General features: G+C 33.3%; 1 protein-coding gene across 1 annotated transcript; it reads right to left on the minus strand.

Moving 5' to 3' along the window:
• Positions 1–1,134: 1,134 nt before the first annotated feature.
• Positions 1,135–17,377, minus strand: LOC143054094 (uncharacterized). Its single transcript, XM_076226989.1, has 6 exons — positions 17,357–17,377; positions 15,830–15,934; positions 11,018–13,876; positions 5,851–5,891; positions 2,394–2,439; positions 1,135–1,647 (listed from the first exon to the last, which is right to left on the minus strand). The coding sequence occupies exons 1-5, from the start codon at positions 17,358–17,360 to the stop codon at positions 2,434–2,436; spliced, it is 3,015 nt and encodes a 1,004-aa protein (XP_076083104.1). The 5' UTR covers positions 17,361–17,377; the 3' UTR covers positions 1,135–1,647; positions 2,394–2,433.
• Positions 17,378–27,230: the final 9,853 nt, after the last annotated feature.

Raw genomic sequence — 27,230 nt, forward strand, 5'->3', positions numbered from 1 at the left:
AGATTGACTCAAAGTGATCAGCATATTCCAACGGAGTCTTTCTTACAAACATAGTGGTAGAAAATATTGTTTAAATTGTACTTCAAGAACTGCTCACAAAAAAATCCTGTATTCTTATTATAAACAGGATTTACTAAACGGGTGGGATTGTATTTGATTTTCGTAAGATGGAGACATAATTTAATTGAGGTCTGCGGAGCTGGTATGTCAGTAACTGCTAGTAGTCCTTTGTTCATTCATGTATCATTGTCATTATGCTTAGTTTCTTTTGTTACCTATCTTGACATCGGACTCTGACTTCGTTTAAACTGAAATTTACTGTGCGGATTGCTATGTGTTTCTTTATTCTACAATGGCTAGAGGAATAATGGGAGGGTTGAGTTCTCACAAAACTTGTTCAACCCCGTCGCATTTTTGCGCATGTCCCAAGTCAAGAGCCTATGGCCTTTGTTATATAAAAAAAGAAGATGTGGTATGATTGCCAATGAGTGTAGTTAGTCTTGCATTTTTTTCTTCAAATAGTTCATTTAAAAATATGTTTTGACGTTTAGTGTGACTTCCATTTTTACTGAGCTAGTACAAAATTTTATTTAGGTCACCTGAGAACCACTTGCGGGTACGAGATTTTCTTGCTGCTTTGAAGACCTATTGATGGCCTTCGGCTGTTGTCTGCTCTTTGGTCTGGTTGTTGTCTTTTTGACATATTCCCCATTTTCATTCACAATTTTATTGAATGTTTCTAATTTATTTGTTTACGTTATTGACTCTTTGTGCAGACCTCACATTTCTTACTAGTATTCAGGTCATACACAAACGGTGCATTTTTGTTTGGTATGTAATATGACCATTGGTAGTTGTTTAGTAAATACTGAATATCCACATGGTACTGTAACTTATAGATTAACTAGTACCACTTTTCTTTAATGTATAATATTTCATGATAGATAATGTTATGTACTCTGGGTGTAAAACTGACAGACCACATCGTTTTACTCATTTTACGCGAAGAGCCCAAACACAATATCACATTATTATGACATCTTTTATCGAGTCATACTCAATAGGAACAATAATTTACTTCTCAGGGTAAATCAGGTAGTTTTCGTAATTATAAGAACATCACAATTTCCATGATGCTTTATTATTTACAATTTATACAGTAGTCGTAACAAGTGTAGACATAAAAAAGCTGAATATACAGACCATGTACAAATACATTTCATCTTTTATCTAATCAATTCTTTATAGACATATACAAACACAACCAGAAAGCATATTAAGACAATATATATAGTCGATTAACAGGCCTAACTTCGAATCGGTATTCTTTTCTGTTGTCTCCTTCTATTCCTGTACTTTGTCAAAATTCGCCATTTTTTAATGAGAAAAATTATCACAAAAATACACTTATGCGCATCTTTGTATCAATTCAAACACACAGAATTAAAATGTGAAAATAGAATAGAAAGGTATATCAAATATCTTCTACTTGACATAATAAAATCTTTGGAGTATATATTCAGCTTTTTAAAAACTGCATTTTATGTGTTGAGTGTCCAGTGAAATTCGTCATCCAGAAAATAATCCGATCAACATTGGTATAAATTTGGTATATATATTATGATCTAGTATATATACGAATAATATCTGTAAAAGAAAGTAAATGCATTTACCTATATATATCTAATTGTTTTTTATAGTTCATTTTTCATTTTGTTTTATTAATAATATTTAAATGTAGACCTTGACAAGGCTGAATATACAAATACATTTCATTTGGTTTTTTATCCAATCAATTCTTAATAGACATATAATACAAACACAAACAGAAAGCATATTAAGACACTATGTATAGTCGAATAACAGGCCTAACTTCGATTCGGTAGTCTTTTCTGTTGTCTCCTTTGATTCCTGTATTTTGTCCAAATTCGCCATTTTTTTAATGAAAAACAGCTTCATATACATATAAAAATATGGAGAAGTGGTATGACTGCCAATGAGACTATCTACCAAATTTTAAATAAAGTGAATGTAAGAAATTATTGACAACCTTACGGCATTCGACAATGAGAAAAAGGCTCCGAAATTAAAAAAAAAAAAAAAAACAAAAAAGGAGAAAAAGGAAACAATTCAATAGAGAAATCTAACGGCATATTTCATAGCAAAATAATTATAAAACATGTTTGTGAGCGTTCAACCCTCCTCTATTGCTGCGACAGTGGCATAACAACACAACAACATAAGAAATATTAGATCAGAAATATTAGCGAGAAACTCCTGCACCCGAAGGCGTCCTCCAGCTGGCCCCTAAACAAATATTTATACTAGTTCAGTATGCATTTCACGAGAAGACGACATAAAACACTGATAACTTATTGGAATAACGCAAGTACCTGTTTATTTACATGGTCATTTCTGGTCTTGTCTCGACATTCAAATCTGCAATTTAAAATAAACACGTCTATGTGAATATGGGTTCATTCTCATTTATCCAACTTTTAAAAATTATAGGTAGTTCAGGTAAAAAACAAAGTTGGATAGATGAGATCAAAGGTAATCAAGAACAAAGGGGTTTTCAATTAGAGTTTGGGTTGAATGACAAGTGAAAAATTACACTGAAAATTACACCCGGAATAAATTTTCTGTAGTATTATTTAGCATAGCATGTTAAAAGGTGCAACTGACATTTAGTTAAGGTAATGTAAATCATTTGAAAGTATTTTTAAGTTTTTTAACCGTTAATTAAAATGTGAATTGGATAGAAAATAGTTGCACTTTTATTAATGAAGAGATCTGTCAATGAGATGGAGGTTTTTTTGTGTAATAGATCCTCTTCGTTCATTTTTTTCTGTTCTTCTGACCAAATGATCAAAATGGGACAAAATATAAGTTGAATAAGTTTTACTACACAAAGACTGAACAGAACAAAATGCACACAACATATATACTAGTATGTATACATGTATATGGGCGTTTTTAAATAAACTACAACTACCATGCAGTCGTTTTTACTCTTTTTTTCAATTTTATTTGTGCAAAACAAATAACAAGGGTTAGTTTCATGTAATTTTCAGTATGTATCAACATAGAATAGGGTTGATGTCAACTACGAAATTTTTGTCCACTACGAAACAGTTTTGTCAACTACGAAACTCATCAAAATGTCCACTACGTAACACGAGTTGTACCTTCATATGTGAAGTACTGTCTGATCTTTATAAATAAAAAAAATGGTTCTCCTATTCAGAAAAAGAATGAGATCTTTCTAGTATATAAAGTAAAACAAACAGGAATGTCTATAGGAGTCATTAAAATGCAATAAGATGTGCGTTTAGAAAGAGTTTTGTAGTGGACAAACTATATTAGATTACACAAATTTCAGAAGGTATTTTAACACACTGACTATTTATTCAAATGCAGGACATGCAAGAGAAATTAATAAACACGGAAAATAAATAAGGGGAAACACGAAGCACACAAATCAAGTCAAACACGAGAAAACGAGAAATAAAACGTCAAAACACGAAATACGGGAAATAAAAGATCGAAAACGTTGCACGAAAATAATCCTTTACCACCTTCTACCATGGCACTAAAGAAATGTTCAGTATCAGTTCACATCATATATTTTTTTTTAAATAGTAATGCATTACTTATTATTTAAATGATACTTAATTTTATTTAAAAATGAATTGTAACAAGTTTAATACTATCGTACGGAAGCGTATTAGCGCCACACATTTTTTTCCCCATTTTTCTTCCTATGTTTGCGTTAAACGCAAACATTTGCGATATAACGCAAACCTTTGCGTTATAACGCAAACATTTGTTTTATCTTATTTCTTATTTAAGATTCAAAGGAAACAGTAGTTATTAATGGAGGAGGCTGTATACATTAAAATTTATCACCTTTGTAGTCATTGCAAAGTAAAATGCTTGAATAATTAGATCATACTATTATATCATTGACTAATAATGAGCAGAATAATATAAGAAGATGTGGTATGAGTGCCAATAAGAAAACTCTCCATCTAAGTCACTATTCGTAAAAGTAAACCATCATAGGCCAAAGTACGGTCTTCAACACGGAGCATTGGCTCACACTGAACAACAAACTATAAAGGCCCCCAAAAACGATATCAATGTTACTACTAGTATATATATTACAAAGAAAAAAAAAGAAGAGAAAACTGACCTAAAAAATAAAGACTAGAAACAAATAAAAAAAAAAAGAAAAACTGAGATAAAAAATAGTCAATAGAGAAAAACTGACATAAAACTAAAGAATAGAGAAATACTGACCTAAAAAATAAAGAATAGAGAAATACTGACATAAAACTAAACAATAGAGAAATACTGACCTAAAAAATAAAGAATAGAGAAATACTGACATTAAAAATAAAGAATAGAGAAATACTGACCTAAAAAATAAAGAATAGAGAAATACTGACATAAAACTAAACAATAGAGAAATACTGACCTAAAAATAAAGAATAGAGAAATACTGACATTAAAAATAAAGAATAGAGAAATACTGACCTAAAAAAAAAGAAGAGAATACTGACCTAAAAAATAAAGACTAGAAACAAATAAAAAAAAAAAAAGAAAAACTGACATAAAAAATAGTCAATAGAAAAACTGACATAAAACTAAAGAATAGAGAAATACTGACCTAAAAAATAAAGAATAGAGAAATACTGACATAAAACTAAACAATAGAGAAATACTGACCTAAAAATAAAGAATAGAGAAATACTGACATTAAAAATAAAGAATAGAGAAATACTGACCTAAAAAAACAGAAGAGAAAACTGACCTAAAAAATAAAGACTAGAAACAAATAAAAAAAAAAGAAAAACTGACATAAAAAATAGTCAATAGAGAAAAACTGACATAAAACTAAACAATAGAGAAATACTGACCTAAAAAATAAAGAATAGAGAAATACTGACATAAAACTAAACAATACAGAAATACTGACCTAAAAAATAAAGACTAGAGAATGGAGAATAGAATAATGGACAACAAATAAAAAGAATAGAGAACAATGGCTTTGAAATAATGAATACAGAAATGGCGGAAACCATCTAGACCCTCATAGTCTATTGTTCAATGGGAATATCTGAAGTCAATACACTTAAATAAAATACATTTATCTTTATGTATCTATCTGAAGATTATTTTGGATATTTTTGTCGTCTGATCGTTGTATCATTGACATACACAAGTATTTACTAGTATTCATATGAATACCCCAAACAGAGCATAATTTGAGGTCTTTAATGCTCTTCAATTTCGAAGTTAATTTTGCTTTAACTTTTATTATCCAAGCGTCACTGATATGTCTCGTATAGGGCAGCAACCATTTGATTTTCTGGGGGGGGGGGGGGGGGGGGGGGGGGGGGCTATGGTTTTTTTTTCTGTGCAAACTTTTTTTTTCGCCTTCGGCGAAGAACAATCTATTTTTTTAGCGACAAACCGAAAACAATTTTTTTCTTTCAATTTTAGCATTACATATAGTGGCAGCTGAGGGTGAAACAAACAATTTTTTTTTCTCAGGGTCCAAAACAAATTATTTTTTTCACCAAAACCTGGAAACAAACTTTTTTTTCCAAAAAAAACCATACCCCCCCCAGAAAATCAAATGGTTGCTGCCTAGATGAAACTCGGATAAGCATCGTGTAGATGAAACTCGGATAAGTCTCGTGTAGATGAAACCCGGACCTGGTGTACACAATCTTGAAGTCTGGTATCTTCGATTATAATTTGTGTCTTAATCATATTTGACTATTAAGAGGGGTTTAACCGTGTGAACGAAAGATGAATTATATTTGAGATAAACAAACTTACTTCACCCTTATCACCTTTTTTTCCTTTTCTCCCTTTCCTTCCTGCAAAACAAACAGAAGGACGTTTCTGAACAAATCTAGTTCATACCAAAGTCAACATTTAAATAAAGTGTATACTGATATATGACGCGTCAAACGATCAAATATATTAACAATAAAAAAAAAACATACATATCAATATATAAAAAATAAATATTCATATTTATTCATAAAAATGAAATATATAGTATAAATGATATATATATACAAGTCTAAATTGAAAACAACGTTCAAACCTATGATTGCGTTGAATAAAAACCGCATTTTTTTTTATACATGTGCATGTTAAACAAATTTCGTTGTAGATGGGTCTCAATCCCGGGCTCAATACAACACAAACAATATTTCCAAAAGACCAAAGAATTGAAAAAGTATATATTTACAAAACGCATTTGACTAACTATCAATATAAGAAAGTAATATTTAATATAACATATAACTATTTTTCATTAACCACAATATTTGTAATCGAAAGATTTACGGGTATTCTCTGATAAATCTCGTATGGTTGTCCAAGAAAATAAGATATGATCTGACGACACACTTTCCTTATTATTGTTTTCGATGTAGGACAATGCCGAGAACATATGCTTACGTTGTACCATTTCTGATATATACAACTTCACTTAATTAAATGGATTATGTAAGTCCCATATCACCAAGATGTATCTGTCTGTCTGATATGTTAATATCAAATGACCTTGCCCTCTGGTTCTGGTTCTTAAACCAAAGCATTCAGACGACACCATTTCTTTATTTCTTTTAGAAAGCATTATAGTACAAAGTCATATGTTGCACGCTTTATAACATATGGACAGCCACATGTATGGACTTTCTCCTTGACCTCTACAAAGGGTGAACCGGTAACAATAAGTTCCTCAATCACAGTCTCTGAAAATTGAATATTATATATGGTCCACATTCTCAGACAAATGAATATTATAGAGTCTACAGTCTCAGACAATTGGATATACAAGGGTCCTCAGTCTCAGACAATTGGATATAAAAGGGTCCTCAGTCTCAGACAATTGGATTTAAAAGGGTCCTCAGTCTCAGACAATTGAAAATTATAGGGTCCACATTCTCAGACAATTGGATATTACTAGTATAAGGTCCCCAGTCTCAGACAATTGGATAATATAGGGTCCATATTCTCAGACAAATGAATATTATATGGTCCTCAGTCTCAGACAATTAGATATTATAGGGTCCTCAGTCTCCGGCAATTGGATATTATAGGGTCCTCAGTCTCCGACAATTGGATATAATAGGGTCCTCAGTCTCAGACAATTGGATAATATGGTGTCCTCAGTCTCAGACAATTGGATATTATAGGGTCCTCAGTCTCCGTCAATTGGATATTATATGGTCCTCAGTCTCAGACAATTGGATATTATAGGGTCCTCAGTCTCCGACAATTGGATATTATAGGGTTCTCAGTCTCAGACAATTGGATATTATAGGGTCCTCAGTCTCAGACAATCGGATATTATAAGGTCCTCAGTCTCAGACAATTGGATAATATATGGTCCTCAGTCTCAGACAATTGGATATTATAAGGTCCTCAGTCTCAGACAATCGGATATTATAAGGTCCACCAATTGAAAATTATAGGGTCCACATTCTAAGACAATTGGATATTATAAGGTTCTCAGTCTCAGATAATTGGTTAATATAGGGTCCTCAGTATTTCCCAATTAATGAATATTATAGGGTCCTTAGTCCCAGACAATTGAATATTATAGGGTCCTTAGTCTCAGACAATTGGATATTATAGGGTCCTTAGTGTCAGACAATTGAATATTATAGGGTCCTTAGTCTCAGACAATTGGATATTATAGGGTCCTTAGTCTCAGACAATTGGATATTATAGGGTCCTTAGTCTCAGACAATTGAATATTATAGGGTCCTCAGTCTCAGACAATTGGATAATATAGGGTCCATATTCTCAGACAAATGAATATTATATGGTCCTCAGTCTCAGACAATTGGATATTATAGGGTCCTCAGTCTCCGACAATTGGATATTATAAGGTCCTCAGTCTCAGACATTTGGTTAATATAGGGTCCTCAGTATTTACCAATTAATGAATATTATAGGGTCCTTAGTCTCAGACAATTGAATATTATAGGGTCCTTAGTCTCAGACAATTGGATAATATAGGGTCCTCAGTCTCAGACAATTGGATATTATAGGGTCCTCAGTCTCAGACAATCGGATATTATAATGTCCTCAGTCTCAGACAATTGGTTAATATAGGGTCCTCAGTATTTACCAATTAATGAATATTATAGGGTCCTTAGTCTCAGACAATTGAATATTACAGGGTCCTTAGTGTCAGACAATTGAATATTATAGATTCCTCGGTCTCTACCAATTGAATACTAGTATTATAGGGTCCTCTGTTTCAGACAAATGAATATTAAAGGGTCCTTAGTCTCAGACAATTGGATATTATAGGGTCCTTAGTCTCAGACAATTGAATAGTATAGGGTCCTCAGTCTCAGACAATTGGATAATATAGGGTCCATATTCTCAGACAAATGAATATTATATGGTCCTCAGTTTCAGACAATTGGATATTATAGGGTCCTCAGTCTCCGACAATTGAATATTATAGGGTCCTCAGTCTCCGACAATTGGATATAATAGGGTCCTCAGTATTTACCAATTAATGAATATTATAGGGTCCTTAGTCTCAGACAATTGGATATTACAGGGTCCTTAGTGTCAGACAATTGAATATTATAGGTTCCTCGGTCTCTACCAATTGAATACTAGTATTATAGGGTCCTCTGTTTCAGACAATTGAATATTATATGGTCCTTAGTCTCAGACAATTGGATATTATATGGTCCTCAGTCTCAGACAATTGGATATTATAGGGTCCTCAGTCTCCGACAATTGGATATTATAGGGTTCTCAGTCTCAGATAATTGGATATTATAGGGTCCTCAGTCTCAGACAATCGGATATTATAAGGTCCTTAGTCCCAGACAATTGAATATTATAGGGTCCTTAGTCTCAGACAATTGGATATTATAGGGTCCTCAGTCTCAGACAATTGAATATTATAGGGCCCTCAGTCTCAGGCAATTGGATATTATAGGGTCCTCAGTCTCAGACAATTGGATATTATAGGGTCCTCAGTCTCCGACAATTGGATATAATAGGGTCCTCAGTCTCAGACAATTGGATAATATAGGGTCATCAGTCTCAGACAATTGGATATTATAGGGTCCTCAGTCTCCGACAATTGGATATTATAGGGTGCTCAGTCTCTGACAATCGGATATAATAGGCTCCTCAGTCTCAGACAATTGGATAATATAAGGTCCTCAGTCTCAGACAATTGGATATTATAGGGTCCTCAGTCTCAGACAATCGGATATTATATGGTCCACCAATTGAAAATTATAGGGTCCACAGTCTCAGACAATTGGATATTATAAGGTCCTCAGTCTCAGACAATTGGTTAATATAGGGTCCTCAGTATTTACCAATTAATGAATATTATAGGGTCCTTAGTCTCAGACAATTGAATATTATAGGGTCCGTAGTCTCAGACAAATGAATATTATAGGGTCCTTAGTCTCAGACAATTGGATATTATAGGGTCCTCAGTCTCAGACAATTGAATATTTTAGGGTCCTCAGTCTCAGACAATTGAATATTATAGGGTCCTTAGTCTCAGACAAATGAATATTATATGGTCCTCAGTCTCAGACAATTGGATATTATAGGGTCCTCAGTCTCCGACAATTGGATATTATAGGGTCCTCAGTCTCCGACAATTGGATATTATAGGTTCCTCGGTCTCTACCAATTGAATACTAGTATTATAGGGTCCTCTGTTTCAGACAATTAAATATTATATGGTCCTTAGTCTCAGACAATTGGATATTATAGGGTCCTCAGTCTCAGACAATTGAATATTATAGGGCCCTCAGTCTCAGACAATTGGATATTATAGGGTGCTCAGTCTCCGACAATTGGATATTATAGGGTCCTCAGTCTCCGACAATTGGATATAATAGGGTCCTCAGTCTCAGACAATTGGATAATATAGGGTCATCAGTCTCAGACAATTGGATATTATAGGGTCCTCAGTCTCCGACAATTGGATATTATAGGGTGCTCAGTCTCTGACAATCGGATATAATAGGGTCCTCAGTCTCAGACAATTGGATAATATAAGGTCCTCAGTCTCAGACAATTGGATATTATAGGGTCCTCAGTCTCAGACAATCGGATATTATATGGTCCACCAATTGAAAATTATAGGGTCCACAGTCTCAGACAATTGGATATTATAAGGTCCTCAGTCTCAGACAATTGGTTAATATAGGGTCCTCAGTGAGAGCGAAGAATCCCCATAACGATATGGAATTTAGGTCACTAGCACACTATGTAACGAATTTATCTTACCGACTATCTTAACGTGTGAAATTTAGACCTACCAAAATGAGCAAGTCTCAATACTGTTAGCTTTAAGAAACTACTTCCATTGATCTTACAAAAACAGATACAAACAATAACAACTTGTTAATAGGTTTAAATGTGTTTTAGGAATTTATTTCAATCTCAAGCATCAATTACTTCGTCCGTTGAAACCTTTACGTTTTTTTCTCAGTACCGTTTTGTTTTTATTAAGGGACGTAACACCATCAATAACCGTGTATGAGATAAGCCCCGCCTCCCTACTAACCTAATATGAAATATACACGGTCTTCACGAGGGCGCTTTTAACCAATCACATTCCTAGAAATGTATAGGAGGTAAGATAATATAGGGTCCCCAGTCTCAGACAAATTAAATACTATAGGGTCCTCAGTCTCTACCAATTGAATACTAGTATTATAGGGTCCCCAGTCTCAATTGAATACTAGTATTATAGGGTTCTCTGTCTCAGACAATTAGATATTATAGGTTCCGTAGTCTCAGACAATTGGATATTACAGGATCGACAGTCTACTGAACCAATAGAGATCTTTTATTCACGAACAACCCCTTCCCCCCAAAAAAATCCAACACACAGTAAGTTAATTTCTGTCTCAAAGACGGAGTATAAAACGCTATCAAGTGGAAAAGACAATATTAAGATAAATAAAACAGAATTATATCTTACCTTTAGCTCCTTTAGGACCGGATTCTCCTTTAATTCCCTTCTTGCCGCCCTCTCCTATTTCTCCTTTTTCTGCTTCTGGATTTAGTCGCCCCTTTTCTCCCTTTACGCCTTTTCGTCCTGTGAAACCCTTATAACCTTTTTGTCCTTTGTAACCTTTATATCCCTTTTGTCCCTTTGTCCCTTTATATCCTTTTTGTCCTTTGGTCCCTTTATAACCTTTCATTCCCTTGTAACCTTTTGATCCTTTTAGTCCCTTGTATCCTTTCTGTCCTTTCATGCCTTTGTATCCCTTGAGTCCTTTCATTCCTTTATATCCTTTTTGTCCCTGCATTCCTTTGTAACCTTTATTACCCTTAATACCTTTGGTACCTTTGTATCCCTTTATTCCTTTAATACCCTTATAACCCTTATGTCCTTTAACTCCTTTATAGCCTTTCATTCCTTTTCCTGCTTTATTTCCCTTCTGTCCTTTATAACCCTTGTTACCCTTTTGGCCTTCATAACCTTTATACCCTTTTTTTCCTTTCAAACCTTTATAACCTTTTTTGCCTTTAGATCCCTTCTGTCCTTTCAGTCCTTTGTATCCTTTATATCCCTTCTTTCCACTTTCTCCTTTAAGTCCTTTTTGTCCTTTATAACCTTTAATACCCTTTTGTCCTTTGTAGCCTTTATTCCCATTCTGTCCTTTGCCACCTTTAAATCCTTTTTGCCCTTTATTTCCTTTAAATCCTTTCTGTCCTTTAAATGCTTTAATTCCTTTCTGTCCTTTTAATCCTTTAATTCCTTTCTGCCTCTGTCCTTTATATCCCTTTCGTCCCTTGATTCCTTTAGAACCCTTTTGACCTTTGTTGCCTTTATAGCCCTTAATTCCTAAGAAGCCTTTCAATCCTTTTTGTCCTTTATAACCTTTATCACCTTTAATACCTTTGAAACCTTTGTATCCTTTCTGTCCTTTATTACCATTGATTCCTTTAATTCCTTTATTACCTTTATAGCCTTTTTGACCCTTATATCCTTTCAAGCCTTTCTGACCTTTATGTCCTTTAACTCCTTTTTTTCCTTTTTTTCCTTTCATTCCTTTTATTCCTTTATATCCTTTATGTCCCTTTTGTCCTTTGAATCCTTTATAACCCTTTTCTCCTTTGTATCCTTTGATTCCCTGTTGACCTTTCAGTCCCTTTACTCCTTTAGATCCTTTCTGTCCTTTATATCCTTTGGAACCTTTCTGTCCTTTATATCCTTTATTTCCTTTCTGTCCTTTGTATCCTTTATTTCCTTTTAGACCTTTATATCCTTTAATTCCTTTCACTCCCTTATAACCTTTTAAGCCTTTCTGTCCTTTCTGACCTTTAATTCCCTTCTGTCCTTTGTAACCTTTATATCCCATTTGTCCCTTTTCACCTTTATATCCCTTCATTCCTTTGAAACCTTTGTATCCTTTTTGCCCTTTATTACCTTTGAATCCTTTTCCTCCTTTGTAACCCTTATTACCTTTTAGTCCCTTATATCCTTTAAAACCTTTCGTTCCCTTTTGTCCTTTGTATCCCTTTTGTCCTTTGAAACCCTTGTTACCCTTTTTGCCTTTTATACCTTTATATCCTTTTTGTCCTTTTAATCCCTTGTAACCTTTTTGTCCTTTAAACCCCTTGTATCCTTTTTGTCCTTTCAATCCCTTTATCCCTTTTATCCCTTTTTCTCCTTTATATCCTTTTATGCCCTTGAAACCCTTCGATCCTTTTTGTCCCTTTTGACCTTTATATCCGTTCGTTCCCTTATAACCTTTGTATCCCTTCTGTCCTTTGTTACCTTTGTAACCCTTTTCTCCTTTGTAACCTTTATAACCCTTTTCTCCTTTATTTCCTTTATAACCTTTCATTCCTTTCCCGCCTTTGTATCCCTTTTGTCCCTTATCGCCTTTAAATCCTTTGTATCCTTTCATTCCTTTGATACCTTTATATCCTTTTTGTCCTTTTCTTCCTTTATAGCCTTTTTGACCAGTGTAACCTTTAGTACCCTTTTGTCCTTTATATCCTTTTTGTCCTATCATTCCTTTTTGCCCTTTTAACCCCTTTACTCCTTTATTACCTTTGTACCCTTTCTGACCTTTGTCGCCTTTAAATCCCTTTATTCCTTTGTGACCTTTAGTTCCTTTTTGTCCTTTGTAACCTTTAATACCTTTATGTCCTTTGTGCCCTTTTAACCCTTTCTGTCCTGTGTAACCTTTATATCCCTTCTGTCCTTTCTGTCCTTTTAAGCCTTTTTGTCCTTTGTATCCTTTGTTTCCTTTAATTCCCTTGATACCTTTATATCCTTTTTGTCCTTTGGAACCTTTATAACCTTTTTGTCCTTTGTCACCATGGTATCCTTTTTTACCTTTGTAACCTTTAAAACCTTGTTTGCCTTTATATCCCTTAAATCCCTCCATTCCCTTGCTACCCTTATATCCTTTTTGTCCTTTGTATCCTTTGAACCCTTTTTCTCCCATTAAACCTTTATACCCCTTTTGTCCATCATTTCCTTTGATGCCTTTCAATCCCTTGCTTCCGTTGTTACCCTTCAGTCCTTTATAACCTTTTAATCCCTTTTGACCTTTGTAACCTTTGTTACCCTTCAGGCCTTTGTATCCATTGCTGCCTTTATATCCTTTCATTCCTGTATGACCTTTCGATCCATTTTGTCCTTTTATGCCTTTATAACCCTTCATGCCTTTATTTCCTCTGACACCGGTTGCTCCTTTAAATCCCCTTTGTCCATTTTCTCCAGTTTTTCCATCTTTGCCCTCACGTCCCGGTCTACCAAGTCGTCCTATTCTGCCCTTTTTACCCTTTTCACCACCCATTCCCTGGGGACCTATCATTCCTATAAATGATAATGAATCGATTATAAATTCTTATCATTCTTTTTAAGTATGTGTTTGTATTTTTGAATTGAATGCTGCATTTATTTAATTTGTACGAATTGATAGCAAATGACCATCACATTTGTATGAAGCGCAGAAACATTAAGTTCTTATCTTTACAGATTATTGAAATAAAAAAAGTGTTTTCACATTTTGAACCAAGATGAACTAACGACAAAAACAAACCTGTGCGTTATGTGTGTAATCTCCATGCAAAAGAATAATATTTGGTATTATGTATAAAAAAAATCCCAAAGTGAAAATGCAACATTGCAGATTCTTACTTAATCGTATTTGTCACTGCACAAAATACTCTGTTTGTTATCATCATTATTTATCATTTTTAACATCGGAATTGATAAAAACTGGTTTTTTTTTACAATATTGTTTCTGTTTTAAATGTCTGAAACTTACATTTCGTAAGCGATATTCCATTCTTAAATCATGACAAGAGATATATTTCACTGCTAATATGGCATTATACCAACTTATATTTTCATAAAAGCCAATATTTCATTTCGATCGATACCCAAATAAATATAAAGACACACATATATTTGGTTCAAATCCCACAGTGGAGAGGTATTTTGCAAAATGACATCCGCTTCAATTTTGGCGGATAGTTCTATCATTTTCAACCATACCACATCTTATTTTTTTATAGAAATTTTGGAGCTTATTTTGAACGAATCTATCCCATCGAATGTTAAATAAAGGATACAGCAGATACAGTAAAATCTGCTTCGTAGCATGGCTTGCATCTAGAAATGTACACTGACACTGACTGAGGTTAGTTGAAAACAAAACTTTACGACAAAAGAGATGATTTCAGCCTCCAAATTGTTAACTTTCGATTTCTATGTACAAAAAAGTAAAATCACAAAAATACTGAACTTAGAGGAAAATCTAGTCGGAAAGTCCATAATCACATGGCAAAATCAAATAACAAAACACATCAAAAACGAAAGGACAAGAACTGTCATATTCCTGACTTGAAGCATTCCCAGCAGCTTCTGCATATGGATTACACCTGGAAGATCGTGTAAATTTCCTATGAAAATTAAATGATTTTTTTGACGTGAAATTCACGTTATATTTTGAAATAAAGTTAATCAAATAACATCTTTTTCAAATTTAATTAATATTATGAAAAATACCTTTTTTTAAAATTTCAGGTAAAAAAATTCACTTGAGGTTCACATAAATCTCAACTCACGTGAAAACCTGAGAATGAGGTTAATCTCGCGTGAAATTATTTACGTGAATTTCACGTGAGATTCGTGTGAAATTTACATGAGCAGATTTGCCTGTGTATACAACTCCCAGTTGATACAATATTCTAGGACTTGCATTTTCTATCACGATTTCCAGGATAGAGGATTGCTGCTCAGAAGAAAGTAATTAAAGCAAGAGTTACAAGTGGTTAAGTTGAAATTATCACTTTGAACAGTTTACGGACGCCATCACGTGTTGTTTGACCGATAAGGAATACTAATAATATGTTCCAATTGTCGTAAGAATAATATATTGTCTTCTTTTCCAAAATTGAGACTTACCTAATTTGACTTATTACCCGGTATGTGCTCATATGAGCAACACGACGGATGCCACATATTGAGCATGCAGGATCTGCTTACTTTTCCTAGGCACATGAGATCACCACGTATTTTTCTGTGAGGTTCGTGTTGTACAGTATTTAGTTTTCTATGTTTGTGTTTTATCTTTTGTTCTTTACCTTTTTACCTTTTCGTTTTTTGACATGGCGTTGCGTTGTTAGTCTATTTCTCAACTTCTATATAGATTTGAATGTTCCTGTAGTATCTTCAACCTCTCTTTTTGACAGGAGAATGATAATATGTTGATAGGAAACAGGATTATTAGTTTTCTATTTATTTTTAGTTAACCATACAAACCTATTGAGCCTTTGATTCCCGGATCGCCTTTCATTCCCGGTTCTCCTTCAATGCTTTCTCCCTTCATGCCTGTCGGTCCCTTTGGTCCGGTTGGACCAGGAATTCCTATATTAAAAAGGCAAGAATTATATCAGATAGATAAAAAATCTATTTTGTGGTACAATATGATTGTTTTAGAACATTTTTTGATACAAGCATCCCAATTTTTGATTGCTTGATTGCTTGGTTTCAACACCTTATTTCAATTGTTTTTATTTACAGTTATGAATCATTAAATTCACCGATATATGTAACAATGTGGTGAAGAATTTAAATACTACTATCTTGGTTTGTACAGAGTCCTTCTTAAATGATATTGCTACCGTCGACTATCATCTTCACAGTATGTCACTTTCATCTATCGAATCTATGAGTATACCCCACATCGTATAGCAAGGTCATAAAAAGATGAGTATACCAAAAACCGTATAGCAAGGCTATAAAAGATAAGTATACCATTAGCCCATACCGTATAGCTAGGCTATAAAAGATGAGTATACCCATACCGTATAGCTAGGCTATAAAAAATGAGTATACCACATACCGTATAGCAAGGCTATAAAAGATGAGTATACCACATACCGTATAGCTAGGCTATAAAAGATGAGTATACCACATACCGTATAGCAAGGCTATAAAAGATGAGTATACCCATACCGTATAGCTAGGCTATAAAAGATGAGTATACCACATACCGTATAGCTAGGCTATAAAAGATGAGTATACCCATACCGTATAGCTAGGCTGTAAAAGATGAGTATACCACATACCGTATAGCTAGGCTATAAAAGATGAGTATACCCATACCGTATAGCTAGGCTATAAAAGATGAGAGTATACCCATACCGTATAGCTAGGCTATAAAAGATGAGTATACCACATACCGTATAGCAAGGCTATAAAAGATGAGTATACCACATACCGTATAGCAAGGCTATAACAGATGAGTATACCACATACCGTATAGCAAGGCTATACAAGATGAGTATACCACATACCGTATATTTTAGCAAGGCTATAAAAAATGAGTATACCCCATGCATGTCAATTTTGATGATATCTACATGTCTATTTTGATGATATCTAAATGTCTATTTTGATGATATCTACATAAATATTTTGATGATATCTAAATGTCCATTTTAATCATATCTAAATGTCTATTTTGATGATATATACAAGTCTATTTTGATGAATTCTACATGTCTATTATGATGATATCTACATGTTCATATGGATGATAAAATATAGACCCCCCTATATACATGTTGATCATATACTTATAAAAACTAATGGTATACATGATATAATTGAACCCCTTGATTAAACCGAAATTTTTACATTTATTTTGTGCCTTAAATTAATTGTCTAAGCCGTGTGATGATATTAACATGTTTACATTTAATAATGATATTTACAAGTCGATTTTTGTATGCTTGTTAAATTGAATTATAGCTCTGATTTTCTTTAAGTTTAATGTGAACTCACCCATTACAACAGCTCTTGCTCTCACTACAAGAAAAAGGTGAAAAATTGTAATACATGCAATTCATGTCAAATCTGATAGATTTAGAAAGTCTAGATTCCATTTTAAAACTTAAACAATAAAAACTTAATATGGACAAGGAGCTCTTCATAAACTGAATGTAACATTTGTTGTATTTCTTTGTTTTATTTGCTTGTTTTAATTCTCACAAACGTTATGTATGAATTAACGCTTACCATCATAACATTTGGTTTCCAAAAGAAATATGAAATGTTAATTACTTTTTAAACAGTGTTCAATCTGAAAACAAAATACACGACCACTGCAAAGGATACAAAGTGAAAAATACGTAGTAGATCTATCATATGCTTTATCAATCCGAGGAATCAATACTTATATTAGCAAAAGTTTGAAATCATGAGGTTGATATCTAAAGAACGGACATTGGTATAAGTTTACTTATTTTGCTGTAAAATATCAGTTGTCCTTTCTATTGATTGTGTTTCTATATGTATATAAGTTTCTCCATGATTGGAACACCTTCTGTTACTTGACAATCGCACCATATACTAGTTGGTATGTGCTTGGTTTTACCTTACCATCCCATTTTAGTATAATGGAGTGATCCAGATGGTAGTATATATACCAGATCAAGACAGTGAACTACTGTTAGCCGACCGTGCAGGGGCTGTAAAGCCATTCTAGGTCGTTAAAAATTCCATTTGTTTGTTTGACCCACTGTCAGCTGTGTTGTGTTGGTTGGTCATTGAAGGATAACTTTCACAGATTATATTGGTTAGTAGAGTTAATTTAATGATTCGAAGGGATATAAATAGTGTTCCGATTTATTTGTGAATGTTGTAATAGTGATTGTAATATGAAGTGAAACTGATATATAAAGTTATTGTACAGTGAAAGGACAAGGTGTATACTTGCTGGTTTTCCGCATTATATATTTATTGTAGACATTGAATTCTTCCTAGATATTTATAAGTGAAAGTGAACTGTATCTAATTTTACCAGTTTGGAGATTATTCATTTCGTTCGGATGCATGAAAATTAGTGTGTGAGTTGATCTGTGTTCATATGAATTCCTTGTGCATTGAAGGATTTGTGCAAGTGTGATTGTGTGATTGTGGTTGATTGAACGTTCACAAGGTGAGATTACAAATTGGTGGATATTGTTAATAGATGTTGTACACATGTGCTATTGTGTTCATACGTTTTGTGTGATACTTACCTGATACATGTTGAATAATAAATTGTTGGTGAAATTGTGTAGTAAAGGGCCTTCATTATCTTACCTGAATAATTGTTCTAATTACTTTACGAAATTCTTTTAGACAATATTTGCCATCTTGAAATTATTACTGAACGAATTGGTACCACGATGAATCAGAATCATGAGTTCGAATCCAGGCCAGGGAAGAACAAATTAATTGCTTCTGCAAATTTACAGATCTTACATCGTTGAGCTGTTATTTAGACAAATATATATACAGAACATGTTTTCATCCTTGTATCGCCATCACTGGTGATCCGATGGATGAAATCTGTCGTGGGGTTGTCACTGGTTCAGACCAGTACGTATAATATAATTATTTCTATCTGTCGTGGAGTTGTCACTGTTTCAGACCGGTACGTGTAATATAATTATTTCTATCTGTCGTGGAGTTGTCACTGGTTCAAACGTACTTATAATATAATTATTTCTATCTGTCGTGGAGTTGTCACTGGTTCAAACGTACTTATAATTATAATTATTTCTATCTGTCGTGGAGTTGTCACTGGTTCAGACGTACGTTTAATATAATTATTTCTATCTGTCGTGGAGCTGTCACTGGTTCAAACGTTCTTATAATATTTATCTATCTGTCGTGGAGTTGTCACTGGTTCAAACGTACGTTTAATATAATTATTTCTATCTGTCGGGAGTTGTCACTGGTTCAGACGTACGTTTAATATAATTATTTCTATCTGTCGTGGAGTTGTCACTGGTTCAAACGTACTTATAATATAATTATTTCTATCCGTCGTGGAGTTGTCACTGGTTCAGACGTACGTATAATATAATTATTTCTATCTGTCGTTGAGTTGTCACTGGTTCAGACGTACGTATGATATAATTATTTCTATCTGTCGTGGAGTTGTCACTGGTTCAGACGTACGTTTAATATAATTATTTCTATCTGTCGTGGAGTTGTCACTGGTTCAAACGTACTTATAATATAATTATTTCTATCTGTCGTGGAGTTGTCACTGGTTCAAACGTACTTATAATATAATTATTTCTATCTGTCGTGGAGTTGTCACTGGTTCAGACGTACGTATAATATAATTATTTCTATCTGTCGTTGAGTTGTCACTGGTTCAGACGTACGTATAATATAATTATTTCTATCTGTCGTGGAGTTGTCACTGGTTCAGACGTACGTTTAATATAATTATTTCTATCTGTCATGGAGTTGTCACTGGTTCTGACGTACTTATAATATAATTATTTCTATCTGTCGTGGAGTGTCACTGGTTCTGACTTACTTATACATTGTTATAATATAATTATTTCTATCTGTCGTGGGGTTGTCATTGGTTCAGACGTACGTATAATATGATTATTTCTATCTGTCGTGGAGTTGTCACTGGTTCAGACGTACGTATAATATAATTATTTCTTCGACTGCATCGTTCATTAACTTGTAATATCCTCTACCGTATATAATTGAGCTCATCTGTAAATATTACACCTTTATGCCATATATATATATCATGTACTGTGTTACGACGCTAGTTAAAAACTGACGAGGAAGGGGTCACCGAAAACTTTGTTTTTAGAGCCTAGGTGGTCGAGTGGTTAAGCGTCGGGCATAGTGCAAGGCGATTTGGTGCCTTGATATCTCAGTAGCAATACTTGGTTATTTCTTTCAATTGTATGATTTGTAAATAATTTGTTTCTGTTTTTGCGTGATTCCTTTATGATTTGTTCACTTAGTATATTGTATGAAATGAATTGAAAATAGATTTGTTTAACTCTGTAAGCTAATCTGGTGTGATTTCATTATGATATGTTTACTTACAATATCATATGAAATGATTTTAAAATGATTTGTTTACTTTTAGCTATCATGGTGATATTCATTGATGATTTGCTACAATTAATACAAAGTTATTGCATTCGGATTTTTTGTGTTTGGTTTATATCTCTGACTTTTGGCTCAGATCAAATTCAAATTTTAAATACTGTTCTATATTACCTGAACAAAGAAGGTTGCAAGACGAAGAGCAAATTTTACTTTATTATGATGACAGTGGTATATATATTAATCAGCCATTAACTTATTATTTCACTCTTTCAATTAAAACGATGGAAACATGTCAAAGTTGTTAACCTTTAAAATTCAGAAACTGTAAAATTGAGAATGGAAATGGGGAATGTGTCAAAGAGACAACAACCCGACCATAGAACAGACAACAGCAGAAGGTCACCAACAGGTCTTCAATGCAGCGAAAAAATCACGCACCCGGAGGCGTCCTTCAGCTGGCCCCTAAACAAATATATATATACGTCTAGTTCAGTGATAATGAACGCCATACTAAACTCCAAACTGTACACAAGAAACTAAAATTAAAAATAATACAAGACTAACAAAGGCTAGAGGCTCCTGACTTGGGACAGGCGCAAAAAAAATGCGGCGGGATTAAACATGTTTATGATACCTCAATTTCAGTTTCTTGTAATAATTTTGTACTGTCAAGTTTTGTTTTCAAAATAAAAATATGTAGACATGAACTTAAAGACTGGAATCCCGAGTCAGTTGACCAAATGCACTGGCAAACTTTATGTTTTAATTGTTTACTGACTAGGTTTAGGGCAGTTGAAGCAACGTTACATAAGCAGATTAGGACCAAGACTAAGAACCATCGCCTACTCGACATCCTTCTAGTAAAACCGGATCCTCTACTTCTAACGTTCGCCTTACACGTGAGCTGGTGACAGAATCAAGAGCGACCTTTCTTTACCAATCAAAACTGCATTACTTTTTTTATGTTTCACTTTACTTACATTAAAAAAATGTAATTTCAACATGATTTCATCTCAGATATGCAAGAAATATTACTAACAATACGTTTATGAAACAATCTATAAGTATTCGACGGGAATATAGGCAATATAGCAAACAATTTATCATATATCATTTCGAAATAAGAAAATAGCAAGTACATATTTTTTTACCGATTCTTCCATTTTCGAATATTAATCCCTTCAAATTACCACTTCCAACACATAACAAACTACATTCAAGACTCATCCACCATGGCCGATTTTTGTTTTATTTTAGGTGAAGATCGTATGACGTCATGAACTGGTACAAATTCCAGGTCAAAATGTTTAACATATTTTTGCCACTTTCTTCATGTTCGTTTCGTATTTTATGAATTTAAATTTGATAACCTTTTAATAATGTGGATTTTTTTATGGCTAGCTTTCATCATTTTATCATAAAAAAAATCTTCCTATATAAGATATATGTTAAACACGGTTGTATAAAGCTACTTTTAAAAGCGCATTTGACAGTTGCCGTCAACTGTGTGCACGCCGTCATAGCAAACAATCTATCATATACTGATATTCGACGGGTATAAAACAAACAATCTATCATACACTGATATTTGACTGGTATAAAACAAACAATCTATCATATACTGATATTTGACGGGTATAAAGCAAACAATCTATCATATGCTGATATTTGACGGGTATAAAACCAACAATCTATCATATACTGATATTTGACGGGTATAAAACAAACCATCTATCATATACTGATATTTGCTGGGTATAAAACAAACAATCTATCATATACTGATATTTGACTGGTATAAAACAAACAATTTATCATATACTGATATTTGACGGGTATAAAACAAACTATCAAATACTGGTATTTGACGGGTATAAAACAAACAATCTATCATATACTGATATTTGACGGATATAAAACATACAATTTATCATATACTGTTAATTGACGGATATAAAACAAACAATCTATCATATACTTGTATTCGGCGAGTGTAAAACAAACAATCTATCATAAACAAGTATTCAACGGGTGTATTGCAAACAATATATCATGTACTGATATTTGACGGGTATAAAACAAGCAATCTATCATAGAATGATTTTCGACGGGTATGAAACAAACAATCTATCATATACTGCTATTTGACGGTTATAAAACAAACAATCTTACATATACTGATATTTGACGGGTATAAAACAATACTAGCATTCGACGGGTATAAAACAATCTATCATATACTGTTAATGGACGGATATGAAACGAACTATCAAATACTGATACTTGACGGGCATAAAACAAACAATCTATCATATACTAATATTTGACGGGTATAAAACATACAATTTATCATATACTAGTATTGGACGGGTATAAAACAAACAATCTATCATATGATAGTAGCATATTAATCTATTGTAATAAAAATTCATAATATCTAATACAATTTGTAGATTTAGCTAAGGGGTCATCCATAATTGTCAACCATTTTCCAAAGTGTACAAAACGTACACTTTTTCAGACCCCCCACCCTCCCTCAAAAAGTGTACATCAACCATTTTCAGATTTCAAGAGAGGAATCAATCATTCTTAATAAAAAGAAGATTCTGTTTATTATAGTTTAGGTTAATATAGAAATTTGCATTGAAAATAAACTAAAACATATCTGACTGGTTTTTTATGACATCTATCTGTGATGTTTGTGTTTTGTTAGAATAGAGAGTTCAAAGATTAGTGTTTCCCCTATCACACAGTGGGAACTCCAATGAAAAAGGGCACCTAGAGCATGCAAAAGATTAACAAAAGGGCACATAAACTATGCTAAGAATCAAAGAAAGGGAAATGCATGGTTATATAAATGCATATATTACATTGGTAAAGTATGGACTGACAGTTGTTGATGGATTCAGAGCTCAAGACAGCAATCAATAAAAGTGTAATGTTTTAAAACATTTTAAGTTTTTAAATTTCCCGCCTGCATTTCTATTTAAAAGGTCCATGTAAGTATGCCATTCATGGCACTATTATCGTTTAATATGTATATACATGTATACTGTAACGTGTACATATATTGGATAATTTTTAAGGTTAAGGTTAAACTTCATATGGAGGTGCTCCTAATTAAAGGAGGCTTATACTAAGAAAAATAAGTTTACTTCCGGTTTACTGGTTTACTGTTTTGGAATACATTTCACGTAAATTAATTGAAGGACCAGTTTAAAATCTTTTCACAAAAAAGCGTCTTGTCAAAGATTGTCTTGTCAAAATCGAAACATTCAAAGAATTTAGTGTTTCTATCAGTTTTGTTTATTAAACAGAGTGAAACAATAACTATCGATAATAAAGCAGGTGAAATTGACAATCCCCCCGATTGTACTGAAAAATGCTTGCAAACTTTTTGTTTAAAATTTTTTACAAGTTTACATGTTTGAAAGATTTAGTTTTCATATGATTTGATCTTTTAATCGTTCAATCCGTATTGAGGAGAATTATGATATCGAAATAAATATCATCAAGTGAAAATAATAAAGAAGAAATAAGAAGAGAGACACACCCAAGCCAATTCTCGATTTTTATACATCGACCTTCCCTACGGAAACGAAATAAATTCTGGAAATAAAAAAAAAGCGTACGGTAAAAATGTTGATTTTTTAACCCCCTCCCCCCAAGTGTACGTTTTGTACACTTTGGAAAATGGTTGACAATTATGGATGACCCCTAACAAGGTCCTTATATTTGTATAAAATAACATTTGTTTATAGTGGAAAGTTGTTTTAATGTTAAATAAGCTACAATTAAAAATTGCTTGCTAGTCCCTCTCTGTGATCACCTTTAGAGAACTTTGGTTCATTTCCCAATCAATCTATCATGAAGGGAAGATAATTAATACAAATTTCAATCATAGTCTTTTTCAAAAATGATGAACGGTTCTTTATATTGGTATGTAATAATTTTAAACGTTTCAAATTTATGAAATTATATTCGTACATCAATGTTTTTGATACACCAATAACAAAAACTGAAATATATTGAATCGATACATTTTGTAACTATTCAAATTAATATCAGAAACCTAAACTTAATTATAAAATAATGAACCTGTTAAAGGGAGACAATACTCGCATAACTTTTTCGAATTGGCACATAATACAACGGAGTGTCACTCTTGCATACAAATGGCACATCAATATATTAATTAACTGTGCAATCGCGCTCCACCTTCAATGATGATTCTAAATTATAAATATAACCAAAAGTTGTTAATCTATAGATAGTAAAGACAAATGAAATCTAATCCACTGTTAAAATATTTCTTTGCATTTTTTTAAAACTTCCTTAGTAAAATTGTTGAGCCACTTGACTTTCATAGCTCATAATTAACGTTTTTACATAATATCTAAATAAAGTAGCTAAAGATTATTCGCTTCTCAAAGTGTAAGACGCAATTAAAATCGTATGCTTGCACCATCTTACCCAAAAACAGATTTAATTAAGTTCTGAACATTTCGACATTTCTTCGTTAAAACCGGTTTTAAGCAAATCACAAGTACGTGTTAAGATCCGACTAAATACCCATATCCCGATATCGTCAGGTTAATTCGCTAAATTTGACGGATATAAAACAAACAATTTGTCATATACTAAATTAATATTCGACGGGTATAAAACAATCAATCTATCATAAACAAGTATTCAACAAGCGTATTGCAAACAATCTATCATATAATGATTTTCGACGGGTATGAAACAAACAATCTATCATTTACTGCTATTCAATGGGTATAAAACAAACAATCTATCATATACTTATTAATATTTGACAGGTGAATAGTAAACAATCTATCATACACTAGTATCTTACCGCCTATATATTTCTACGAATACAATTGGTTAAACGCAATAGCGTGGATACCGTGTATATCTTATATATACAGTCCGCCAAAAGTTAAGCACCACCGAAATATAACTGGCAATATTTTTTTAACTATTGCAAAAAAAATATTAATGTTTGGTGTTATGAATTACCTTTAACATACACTAAAAAAATTCATTACGACCAAAAAGATTGCACTCCGATAAAGCAGTCAACCAACCTTTTATCAAAGGTCATATGTGCGTTTATAAATACACTGTTTCTCCAGGTGGTCGTGTAAGTGTTCGTACATTGGTCCGTCGACTTTATAGAGGCAAACGAAGAGCACGTCGTGGTGTATAGAGACCTGTACCTTCAAGCAGGCACTCTACCGTCAGGTTTAAATGGGATAATGAACATCTATGCTTGAACATAAGAACCTGACAAAACACTCATTGGTCAGATGGGAGTCAGTTTCCTTTACTGCCAGAAGACGCCATAATACGAATTTCGCAGGGGGAAAAAACGGCCTATGACCAAAAACAATATTTGCACAAGGACTGCATGCATTGCTGGTTGTGTTCCAGTACGGGGTTGCTTCTTATACCGTTATAAGCTGGGTATGCATATTCTGCAGGGTAACATAAACGGACAGACATACAGAGATTTGGTGCCTTAACATATTGTAGTCCGTCATTTTAGTAATCCCCCACTTGCGTCAACATTGTCAAGACACTTGTACCTGAATGACAACGCTATACCACGCAGGGCAAGAATTTTAACCGAGTCCAAAGAGCAACCAGCCATTTACACTAATTTTTGGCCTTCCTTGACTCCATGCATGAACCCTATCAAACATTTCTGAGATGCCGTTGTCGGAAATCTCAATCGCAGAGATTCACCTTTACAAAAGTTTGTCGATTTAAAAGTGGCATTTGTTGTTTAATGCAACAGATTTCCTCAACTAAAGTTTTGAAGGCTTGTACCGAGAAAGATAGGTCGTGTTATGAAACTGTACCGGAAATGAGGTTGTTACACATGCTATTGACTCAAATATTGACATTAAATTTGCCAAACATACCAAAGATTATGTGTAGAAAATTTTAATGGTATTGGGTGATTAATTGTTGTAAAAAAATAAAATCACAGTGAATTCTTAATTGTGTAATTTACACTATTTCTATGAACGAAAAACCTATATGCATAGAACCTTCATAAGTGACCAAAATTATATTTGTGGTTTGTTTATGGTATACATTAGCACAATTGCTATATGATTGTTTTCTATTTTTCGAGGAACAATTGATTTTTTAAATTTGAAAAAAAATCGATGCAATAAAAGTAGGTGGTGCTTAACTTTTGGCGGACTGTATATAAGGTCTCTAGGTAGGGCTTATTTCAATACACGGTAAGTAGTTGTGTTACGTTCCTTTATAAAAACAAGTTGTTATTGTTTGCATTGGTTGTTTTATAGACAAATGGAAGTAGGTTCTTAATAATAAGTATTGAAGATTTAATCACTTTGAAATAACTTCTAAAATTCATAAGCATATGTGACAATTAACATCTTACGTTACTACATTGTTCGGACCCATAAGGTGATATTATACGTTGAATACGGATCACTTAATATGCACTTACCGCAGTCGTATTCCAAGAACAAATTCATATCTTGCCCGGGTGAACAGCCAGTCGGCCCGAATGTTGCATCGTCAATAACAACCATGCACTCGAATAAATTATCACATAATCCTGCTACTGTATCTGTAACATCAGTCCCACATGGGGCCGAAGCTGTGTCAAAATAGTTATAAGGTGGATCACAACTTACTTCACCATACCAGGCTTCCAGAATGTATATACTAAGTCCTTTCGTTTGATCACACGTTCGAACGACTGTATCACCCTGACAGTGCCTTTGGAAAAATGTGCTTGCCACTAAAA

This window comes from Mytilus galloprovincialis, chromosome 12 (genome assembly GCF_965363235.1).
Source record: "Mytilus galloprovincialis chromosome 12, xbMytGall1.hap1.1, whole genome shotgun sequence".
In the NCBI taxonomy this organism is placed as follows: Eukaryota; Metazoa; Mollusca; class Bivalvia; order Mytilida; family Mytilidae; genus Mytilus; species Mytilus galloprovincialis.